The sequence below is a fragment of the Gobio gobio genome, assembly GCF_949357685.1.
Source record: "Gobio gobio genome assembly, chromosome: 1".
Lineage (NCBI taxonomy): Eukaryota > Metazoa > Chordata > Actinopteri > Cypriniformes > Gobionidae > Gobio > Gobio gobio.
In genome coordinates this window covers 68,394,023-68,405,740 of record NC_137097.1, presented here as the reverse complement: position 1 = coordinate 68,405,740, position 11,718 = coordinate 68,394,023, and the positions used below count along the sequence as shown (strand labels likewise).

The 11,718-nt window shown below is 40.3% G+C and overlaps 1 protein-coding gene across 1 annotated transcript in view; it reads right to left on the bottom strand.

Moving 5' to 3' along the window:
* Nucleotides 1-801: 801 nt before the first annotated feature.
* The window catches only part of LOC307132877 (butyrophilin subfamily 1 member A1-like), a 29,153-nt gene continuing 18,236 nt past the window's right edge, over nucleotides 802-11,718 (bottom strand). Inside the window, exon 10 of the mRNA XM_079827467.1 lies at nucleotides 802-2,734. Coding sequence (XP_079683593.1) covers nucleotides 2,193-2,734 — 542 coding nt within the window. The 3' untranslated portion in view covers nucleotides 802-2,192. The remainder of the gene's footprint in view (nucleotides 2,735-11,718) is intronic.

The window sequence follows — 11,718 nt, the reverse complement described above, 5'->3', positions numbered from 1 at the left end:
AAGGCTGTTTCAGAAGTCGCTATATAATTTAGTTTTGTAGAAGAGCTAAATCTGAACATCATTATTCTGATGAATAATGTTCTTGAGTGTTTGATGTGATGCCAAATGCTGAGGGGCTGAACATTCACAGGACTTTCTGAACCAAAGGAAATGTTACTTTGCTTTGCTAATCGGATCATGAAACAGATCGACGTGTGTGTGTGAAGTGTTTTGCAGAAACGGCTGTGCTTGGGTTTATGCAGATCATTTAATTTGTTAGTTTATTTTGAGTTTTGAATAACTGACAGCTTATTTTATAACACTGGAGACATCGAGAGGAATGGAGTGGTGTTTATTTACAGTACGGTGGTTTTATTTAGACAGTTTTTGTGTAGTTCATTTTCTTTATTCTGTTCATTTTAAGGTTTAGAAGAGTTTTTGCTTTAAAAAAATAAAAATATCCTTTTATATTTTAGTTGTTTAAAGTGTTTCCTCCAGCTCTGTGTTCACTGTAATGAGTAATAAATTCACAACTGTGCTGCATTCACTGTTTGCTCAAGTTCATGTTTTATTTAAATCATTTTTAATAAAGAATAATTCAGATTTAATGTAAAGCTCAATGCATACTGTAAGTTACCAGAGAAAATGGATAAAACATAAAATTGCAATCTAAATCTTCAGATTCTATGAAGAAAAATTAAGATTTAGAATTTTAAATATGCAGATTATATATATATATATATATATATATATATATATATATATATATATATATATATATATATATATATATATATATATATATATATATATAGAAATTTTTGTTTCTATATAAACGGTGTTTTTTGAGATATAAAGTTACTATATTATTATGGAAGTCCATTTACACCACGCAAGAAACAAATCATGCTCTGGTGAATCTTAATTGTGACATAAAAAGTCAGAATTATTACATTATGAGATAAAACATGACATTATGATATACAATGTTGTGTATAAATGTACAATGCATAAAATTGAGATCAAGTTGAAATTATGACATTGTTACACCAAGTTGTTATTGACTAAAGCACACAGATCTCAGTGTTAAATCTTCTGTTCTTCATCATTTCTTAGGTTGTGAATGCACAGCCATTGACTCAGAACACAACATTTGGTTTAATCAGAAAACACAATGTCAGTTTATCAGCAAACAACACAATAAACATGTTTTAACTCATCCTGAGATGTGCTGAATGAAAGATGTTACAGTACAGTCACAACAGACACTTTCAGAGTCACTGCAAAACATGTTTAGTTCACTTCATCTTCATCTTCTTACATTGACTCAGTTAAGTTGCATTGAAGTAGAATTGAGTTATTTTAATGTATAAAAGTAGACGCCATAACTTTATGAAAGTAAAAAGTAAACTGAACTTTAAGTTTTCAAAGTTCATGTTCATGTCACATAATTTGGCTTAGTTCAATCAAATACATAATTATTTTATTTCAGTTGTAAATAAATCTTGTTTTCTGCTTCAGTCATGTTTCGGTTGACAACAAACTTTTTTCGTCCGAACTTTGCTTCACTTTATTCTCTGTCACATGTGTAATATCCAGCATAAAAACCCGCGACACTCCAGAACAAAAGTGCGCATGCTCAAACCAATATACGGCAAGCCCCGAGGGGAAAAATACATTGCACACACAACGAGCGCCAGAACTTACCAAATTAATACATCATGACAGGATCAAATAAAGTCTGTCACAATACTCATTTAGTCCTCATGAGAGATTGGCAGTAAAATCATGAGAATGGAACAAAGACTCAGACGTGTGATAACATCTCAACATTTAGTTTATCAGAACAATAAAAACCGGGTTGGAGAGACACAACATTTTCTTTTGGGTGAAATATTTCCTTCAGACAAAATCAAATGGAATTGAATGAATGATAAAACATGAAAATGAAGAATATGTGTGTAAATGAGAACATATGAATATATGATGAATAAACTTTAACTGTTTCCAACATCTAATCAGAGTTTGGACACATCTAATAATTCTTTATATCCACAGTGGAGATGATGATGTCATCAGTGATCATGTGACTCTGAACTCTTTGTGTCCACATTTTTGACTGGCAGTGTAAATAATATTTAATATTGATATTAGTTTTTTCATTGTATTTGCTTTTAAGTCTTTTGATAATGTAAATGTATTCACTGATCTCATTAGTAATCATCACAGATAATCAGTGGTGTGGAGTTATTATTCCACCGATACCCCAAACCAACAAATGGATAGAGTTTCTCGTTAAAAGACAGATCAGTGTAAGTGTAGATATGAGACATGGACTCCACATCATAAAAAGAGACGAGCCGCTCCTCATAATCCACAAACACCCCGACCCTCTGAAGCTTCACTCTCAGAGAAAGAGAGACAGATGAAGAATCACAAGCCCAATACTCCCCATCACTCAGACTCAGAGTCCAGTATCCATCCCCAGGACTCAGATGATAGAACCAGCTCTTCCTGTTACAGGATTCTCTGGCCACTCCTAAATCCCACTGAGTTTGATCCTTGACCTGAACCTCAAAGTAAAAACTCCCTGAGGAGAATCCGTCCTTCCCAAGAACACCACGATGATACTCAAACCTGTCTTTTATTCCATCCACTCTGTTCTGTTCTCCGTCTCCATCCCTCACTTGTTTCCCATCATCAGACACGATGAGACGCAGATGAGCCGTATCAGCATCCAGAGTCACTTTCACTGCTGAAAATATGAAACATTCTGCTTTACAGATGAGCAAATAATAAAATAAAGACAATTATTATTTTTATAGGAATCAACGGCAACTTTACAACAAGATAAACAAAAATAAAAATACGGCATAGACTGTCTGGGTTCTGGATGGTCGAGGCGGTTGCTAGGGGGTTGCAATGTTGTTGCTAGGCAGTCACTAGGGTTACTGCATGGTTGCCATGCAGTTGCTATTGTGTTCTGGATGGTTGCTAGGCATTTGTCTGGGTGTTGGTATGCAGTTGCTATGGTGTTCTGGGTGGTTGCTAGGCAGTTGCTAGGGTATTCTAGGTGGTTGCAAGGCTTTTGCTCTGTGGTTGCTAAGGTGCACAGCGTGATTGCTATGGTGTTGCAATGCGGTTGCTAGGGCATTCTGGGTGGTTGCTATGTTGTTACTATGTGGTTGCTAGGGTACTCAGGCTAGTTGCTATGTGGTTGTTAGTGTATTCTGGGTGGTTGCTAGGTTCTTGCCTGGGTTTTGCTATGCGGTTGCTATGGTACTCTGGATGGTTGCTAGGGTGTTGCTGTGTGGTTGCTAGGGTATTCTAGATGGTTGCTAGGGACTTTGCCAGGTGGTTGCTATGGTGTTTTGAGTAGTTTCTAGGACGTTGCCAGGCAGTTGCTATGGTATTGTTAGAGTGTTCTGGGTGGTTGCTAGTGCATTGCTAGGTGGTTGTTAGTGTGGTGTGGGTGGTTGCTAGGTCCTTGCTAGGGTGCTGTGGGTAGTTGCTAGGTGGATGCTAAGGTATTCTGGTTGGTTGCTATGGTGTTACTTGGTGGTTGCTTGGGTGTTCTGATTGGTTAATAGGTTGTTGCTAGGCAGTTGCTAGTTGTCACAGATGGTTTCTATGGAGTTTTTATAAAGTTTTAAGCATGTTCTTAGCATGTTTTAGCTCAGCTATTCACTGCTAGCATGTGTCTCGTGTTGTAAGTCCTGTTTGTTTAGCATGAGTCAAAAGAGCCAAAGCCCATGTTTGTGTTCTGATGCAGAGATACAGGTCTTGCCAAATGGTTGCTAGGGTACTGTTTGGTTGCCAAGGAGTGGTTTGGCAGCTGCCAGTGATGAAAATCCAAAGGCTGTTTGCCAGTATGAATGATATAAACCATCCGCAATCACTGATCTATATACAGTTGAGGCCAGAATTATTGGCACCTCTGGTAAATATGATCAAAGATGACTAAAAATAAATCTGCATTGTTTATAATTGTGAAACAGTAGAACCGTTGGCAGGCCCAAACTGATTTGAATTTGAACGAATTTCGACCGTTAAAAAAGTATGTTCTATATAGTATGAATGAATGTAGTATGAGTGTAATCTTGACGTACTGCATCCGTCATGTTGTCGTGATCCTGTGACCCACCAGCGTCAGTTGCGTCTCTTCACCTCATTCATAAATCGTCTCCCGTGGCCTCATGGGATAGTAAAGTGTCCATCGTGTGCGCGCTTCAGAATCTCGCCGGAAGTATTGGTCATCTGGGTACTTTTCGCCTACTGTTTTTGAAAACTATGAATTAGGACATACTTCTCTGTTGGCGTACTGTTTTTCGCAAACTATATAGTAGAGAAGTATTCGATGTCGGACGCAGCTGTAGTTTCGCCGGGTTCCGGTCCACTGCCAGCGCGGCGCAGTATGATGACGTTATAACCGCTCGTCCTACAGTAGCTCGAGTTTGCCGGTCCAGCCATAGATATACAAAGGCTAGATGTCTCGTCCGCGCTGCTGGCCAATGGAGGTCGACGTCCGCACCTGGCGGCCATCTTGTCACAGGCAGCTCGCTCACTCGTAACATTGTTTTCATGGTGCTTGCACTTTTTAAATAACCATAACTTGCTCAATTTTCTACCAATTTTCAAACTGTTTGGTTTGTTATAAACGTCAGAGAGTGTAGTTATGACACTGCATACTTTTGGAAAATTATTCATAATTTGTTCAAGCATCCATAATTATAGCCACGTTAATAACGTTTGTAAGAAACCAAACCATTTGTAAATCCGTCAAGATTTCAGTGAGATAAGAGTATTTGTGTTCGTGCAGATCATCAGGTACCACAGAGCCTGTGACAAGATGGCCGCCGGTGATGACGCTAGAGACTCCGCCGTAAGACATCTAGCCTTTATTATGGATATCTATGGGTCCAGCTACCAGCAACCCGGTTACACCCACATAGGCTATAACGTGGTTTAAAAATAAAACGTAAAACAAACAAATATGTATGATATATGTGTGATATGTTTGATCTTTCATTAAAACAATTTTCACAAAAATCTAACCTTTCATTGACAGGGCCGGATTAACAATTTCCTGTGCCCTGGGCAACAAGACTCAAGGGCCCTCCTGCCCCTGCCCCTGCCCCTGCCCCAAAGCAACAATCGCAAAGTCGCTATCACCAAGAGCATAGAGCCTATACTTCTATACTAACAAATCAGGCTTCTGCAATGCTCAGTGGCGATGTATGTAATAGCCTCAGCATAAAGTGCATTCAAGAGACAGAACACTAATGATGCACTAATGTTTAACATAACTTTTTACAATTAATCTTTCACAGAACTTAGTGGCTGCTACAGAGTAATTATTAAATGTTTCAATATAGCCAATCAACCTATATTTTGACTGCAACAGTGAAATAAAGCAGACAGCTAGGGAAGCCTTAACCTAAAACCAGAGATTTTTTATTCCTAAAATGCTACAATGTGAAATTGTGGCTATTTTTGGAATATGTTTCATAATGTCGACTAATTTCAATTCCTTTTCTCTTTTACATTTTCTTTTAGCGCTCCTGCTTAAATTTCAGACAGTGTTGACTGATTGGGTCGACGATTTCAAGCCCAAAAGCTCACTAAAACCCACCCAATTCAAGAAAAAAACACCCAAAATTTGAACTGCCAAAATAATGTGATATAATTTTATTGCCATGTCAATCAAGGCTGATAAGCACCATTTTATCTCCTTAAAACAAAATAATGATGTAAAAATAAAAAATAAATCCCAGGAAAATGGATCAAAACAGGGCATTCAAAAACATGCATGACATGGAAAAACACATGCATCATTTTCAAATGTCAACAGTAAGAATAAACTAATTTAAGTGCAAAAAGTGCCCAATATAATCAGAATAAACAATGTAATTAGCAGGCATTTCGCACACATTACTGCACACACCTGAGCCAAAATGTGTCATTCACTGATGCTGAACAATATTCCTACATCAAGAATGCGTTTACTTTTGTGCTGTGCTTTAACTTCAGATATAACTAGTAACGTTATGTCTTTCGTGAAGTACATATTTATAGAACATAACGCAGAACTTAACACAGTCAAAATGGATTAATCGTTGATTCAAACCTCTTTCAGCAGCTGTTGGGACGAGTACAGCGCAGTCTAGACGCTTTAAAAGGTGCAGATGTCCTGATCAGGCCAGTGTGCACACGATGATGCTCAGGAGTCATATAAGTTACTAGCCTATTCGATTTCAATTCAAGTCATTCAACCTCTTGGAGTTAGTTATATGTATAAAGAGTCTTTGAGTCACAGGTGTAATCCACGTTTTGAGAGTTGGGTCACTCTCCCACTCATTACTGTAGATAACTTACTGTATATTTATGCCACTTTGGCATAGCGATCATTTGATATCCAGCTACAATTTCGCGGTGAAAACCTGTCATGAATGAGCGCGAGTCGCGACTCCCTGCTGATCGCTGATTGGCTGAAAGTGCGTGCTCGTCAGCGACGTCAACACCAACGCCAGCTGACTCAACGCTGAACGCTGGGCCGGTGTGTGTCATGATGCACACTTGAGTTTGTTATTAACCAATTAGACTATACAATTTAGATGTTTGAAAACCACCAAACTGACCCCAAACCAACCCAAAATTTTGTCCACCTGCCCAAACCCGTTTTTAACCGCACAATACAATTCAAAACCGCCCAATCTGGCAACACTGATTTCAGAGCGTCAAGTCACGTGATTCGACTTGACAGCTCGTCCTCGCACGCTGCACAGCAGCGCAAGAAGCTACAGACACTGTTTTTTACGTGATTTAACATATGTTGATCGAACGGGTTGCAAACATATAATTAGGAAAGTAAGGATTGCGTTTATAACGTGATCTAACATAATATTTGACAGTGCCCAGGGCCCCTTAGATGTCCTGTGCCCCTGGGCAAGTGACCAGTTGCCCTAATGGTTAATCCGGCCCTGTTCATTGAAGTAAAAGAAGTGTGGGGTGTAAATCACATTATGGAATAAATGTTTTTCTCCAAAACACGTTGGCCACAATTATTGGCACCCCTAGAATTTTTTCAAGAGTAAAATATCTCTGAAGTATATTCCCATTAATATATATATATATATATATATATATATATATATATATATATATATATATATATATATATATATATATATATATATATATATATATATATATATATATATATATATTTATATCTTTAGCACACCAGGGTGACAGGAACATGAAATTGTCCAGCTCTGACGTCTTGTTCCACAGGAGTATAAATATGAGGAAACACAAAGGCCAAATTCCCTTAATCATCATCACAATGAGTAAAACCACAGAATATAGTTCTGATGTGCAGCAAAAGATTGTTGAGCTTCACAAAATAGAAAGTGACTGTAATAAAATATCTAAAGCATTGCAAATCCCCATTTCCACCATCAGGGCAATAATTAAGAAGTTCCAGTCCACTAAAGATGTTCTGAATCTGCCTGGAAGAGGACGTGTGTCGATATCGTCCTAAAGCACAAGAGGAGAGTTTGAGTGGACAAAGACTCTCAGAGGATCACAGATGGAGAATTGCAGAGATTAGTTGAGTCTTGGAGTCAGAAAGACGAAAGAAATGATCAAACACCAACATCACCACATGTTGTTTGGGAGGGATTCCAGAAAAATCCTCTTTGCTTATCCAAAAACAAACTCCAGCAGATTCAGATTCAGACACGACTGGGACTTCAAACGGGACCCGTTTCTATGGTCAGATGTGTTTAGTGTAAACAGGGATAAAAAGTGTCAGAAAGATGAAATAAATGATCAAAAAGCACCTACATCACCCCATGCCCACGGTTATATATACCACTGGATCTTTAATGTCAGCCTCTGCTTCTTATAATCTTATAATGGGCCGTGGTTGGATCTTCCATCAGGACAACGATCCAAAACAAACATCAAAATCAACACACAAATGTGTCCCTGAGCACAAAATGAAGCTTCTGCCATGACCGTCTCAGTCCCTGACCTGAACCCTGTAGAGAATGAGTGGCTGAACTGAAGAGAAGAAGCACCAACACGGATCTGTGAATCTGAAGGATCTGGAGAGATTCTGTATGGAGGAATGATCTCTGATCTCTGGTCAGGTGTTCTCCAAACTCATCAGGCATTATAGAAGAAGACTCAGAGCTGTTATCTTGACAAAAGGAAGCTGCAAAAAGTATTTAATAAAAGGGGGCCAATAATTGTGACCAACGTGTTTTGGAGAAAAGCATTAATTTCATAATGTGATTTGCCCCCCCACTTTTAATTATTTTCAATGAAAGGTTATATTTTTTTGAATTTTTTAAAATAAAAGATCAAAAGGATAAACAATGCAGATTTATTTTTACAGCCATATTTGATCATATTTACCAGAGTCGCCAATAATTCTGGCCATGCCTGTAAATGACTGGATTGCTCATGGCGTTCTGAACTGCCATCAGGCGGTGAAGCCACAGGAAGTGTTCGAGCGGCCGTCTTACTAAACCGACAGAGGCATCATCGACTTACAGCCAAAACATTGACCTAAAATCACACGATCTGCAACGTCTCAGTCTTACGGGATTTGTTTTATGATATATATGTGTAAATTAATTGTTACTTCAGATGTTATATGTAATGCTAATGGTCTTTTCAGAGAGGATAAGTCATATATTGAAATCGTTAATGTGTGTGTGTGTGTGTGTGTGTGTGTGTGTGTGTGTCTACTGCTCACTGACCAAACAAACAAAAAAAAAATCTCTATGAAGGTAATATTAAACATTAACATATATCTGTGTTTAGCTGCAGAAATTGATTTGAATAGCCTATACAATATTCTTGCAAGCCTATATAATATTATTGTTATTGTTTTCAAATTTGAAGTGTGTCATGCATCATCTAGGAAAAAAAGCAGTCAGCGTTTTTGTCTGAATAATTATGATCTGTGCATTTTATTTCCTGATTGAGCAACATCTACGCATGTATTACAAATGCACACTTTGACATTTGTACACATTGACATTTGTACACACGCTGAAGTGTCTCGTTCGTCATGTTTAATGAATATAAACATAACTTTTTAATAAGCAGGGGAAATCCTGACTTTAAATGATTAACCATTTACACACTTAGGACGTTTGCATTGTAAGAATGTACAGGGAGACTTCAGATATAAAAACCGTGTCTCCTTATGCAATGTTTTCTCAGTAAAATCATAATTTCCTATTAATTCAATAGAAAGCTAGTTTACTATAAAATGACGGCGCGGTGGCTTCATGACGTCATGAGCAATCCGGTTCTCTATATAGATCATTGATCGCAATGCCTCTAAAGACATTTGGGTTTGAAGACATCCCACTTTAGGTTTGGGTTGCTAGGTTGCTCGACAATGGTTGCTAGGGCGGGGCTAGGAAGTGGTGAAGGTGTTTGGTGATTGGCTGTTTGCTGCCCAAACAAGGGTGATCTGTGCCTGCTCAAAATTATGTGTAAAGATGCAAATCAGCAGAAAAGGCAGATTAAATTATGCCCGCTCTGACCCTCCTCAGCCCCTAATATAACAATATGAAGACACAGCGTTCCTGTTTCATGGGCCGTCCCTTCACTAGAGTGTGTCAATGGGGCAGTTTTGGGCAGATCTTGCCCCCCAGAGGTACAACGAATATCCATTGTGAGGAATGATCTTACAGAGCCTGCCAGACTCTTCAAATGTGGTGACACACGTTTGTCTGAAATCCTCACTCTGAGCAATGACCCGTCAAAGTTCATACCAGTGTCAAGTCTATGGGACTTTTTCACCCAGTTTTCGGCTGCTGGGGGAACATCGTACACCTGATCGCTTATAAAAGTCACACACCTCTCCTAAATAATCTGCACAAATGGTGCGGGACGAGTTACAAGCACCACTAATAATAAACTTAAATCAGTGTGTTCTTTCTCAAGCAAACATAATAATCATAATGTTCACTGCACATTATAATAAACAATCGTGATCATAATTTTCACATCTTATAGACTTGGTCGGCATTACTGGAAACCACCACAGAAACGTTTATGCCGTGGGGGAAAACAAGCCATTAGAATGAAGGCACGCAGACCTTGTTAGGCGCTTTATCTTTACTTTTTGTAATGATTACGATTGGTTTTTGTTTGGTACAGTGCCGAAAAAGTTGCCATGTGGTGTTCTGCACCTCTGATGAGTTAAAAAACCTGATCTGAAGTTCCCTTTCAAGGGAACTCGCGCTGCGTCAAGCGCCTCTGCGTTTGCGTCATGAAGCACTCGTAAAATCAGTCCAATGGCGTGACAGGACGTCATAGGCGGGTGACGTCAGCGACCAGGAAACTATAAAGCACCCCTGAACCAAACAGTGTCAGCTTCTGTGTCTTCACAAGCGCTCTATGTGAAATCGTTTGTCCTATATATCAAAGTGTGTGTGTGTCTCTCAAAACAAATATAAAATGGCGAATCAATTCAGACAGTGTGCTTCTCCCTGCCCTCGTTACATCACGGGTGGGGATACACATCTGCTGTGTGTTGTATGTCTGGGATCGGAGCATGCACAGTCAGCTCTCGAGGGAGCTGATTGTGAACATTGTGAAAAGCTCCCCATGAGAACTCTCCGATCCCGCCGAGCGCTCTTTGAGGAGGGCGCTTCGGCTCGCGTTCCCCAGGGTGCAGGTCCCGCTGTTGCTGAGGCACAGCGAAGGCTTATGTCCTGGGGATCGCAGAGGGATCTAGCGGAGGGGTTAGAGACGGGTGATCCCCTATCTCTGCCTTTACCCGCTAGATCTGACGCTTCAGCTGCCGAGTTAGAAGCACGCGCTGCGGTTTCTTCTGCTCGCGCTGAAGCGCAGGCTCAGCATCATTCTAGCTCTGAGGAGTTGGATGTGGTGAGCCTGGATTATTTAGATGAGGTTTCGCCGCCTCAGTCACACGCTAATGAGGAGCTGTTGGAGGTTGTGACTCACGCTGTTGCCAGGCTGCAAATAGACTGGCCAGCCGAGACGCAGGTGGTTCGTCAGCCGAGTAAATTAGACGAACGCTTTCTGCCGTCTACATCGCAACCTCCAAAGCGGGGCTTGCCGTTTTTTCCTGATCTCCACACCGAGGTGTCGAGATCATGGATTAAACCGGCATCATTTCGTCCATTTAACCCTACAACTGCTGCATATTCTAACATTGTGGGGTTGAAAAAGCAAGGTTATGCGGCGATGCCCCGGGTAGAAGAGACGCTCGCGAGCTATCTCTCTCCCGGGTCTGCATCATCGCTTAAAGCCCCGCAGCTGCCCACTAAGCCGGTTAGAACAACGTCGGCTTTAGTGGGTAGGGCATACTCGGCAGCAGGTCAGGCGGCCGCTTGTTTACACACTATGGCGGTGCTTCAAGCATACCAGGCTGACCTGCTGAAAGACATTGACGACGAATGTGTAGAAGTGGGGAGAGAAACGATCGCGGAGATCAGGAGAGCTGCAGATTTGTCTCTTCGGGCTACCAAGGAGACGGCCAAATCCATCGGCCGTTCTATGGCAGCCCTGGTAGCCACGGAGAGACATTTGTGGCTGAATTTATCAGACATAACGGAGAAAGATAAAAAAATTCTGTTAGATTCTCCTATCTCCCCTGCTGGCCTCTTCGGCGACTCAGTTAATGCAGTCGTCGAGAGGTTCCAAGAGTCAAAAAAGCAGGCGGCGGCATTTCAGAGGTTTCTC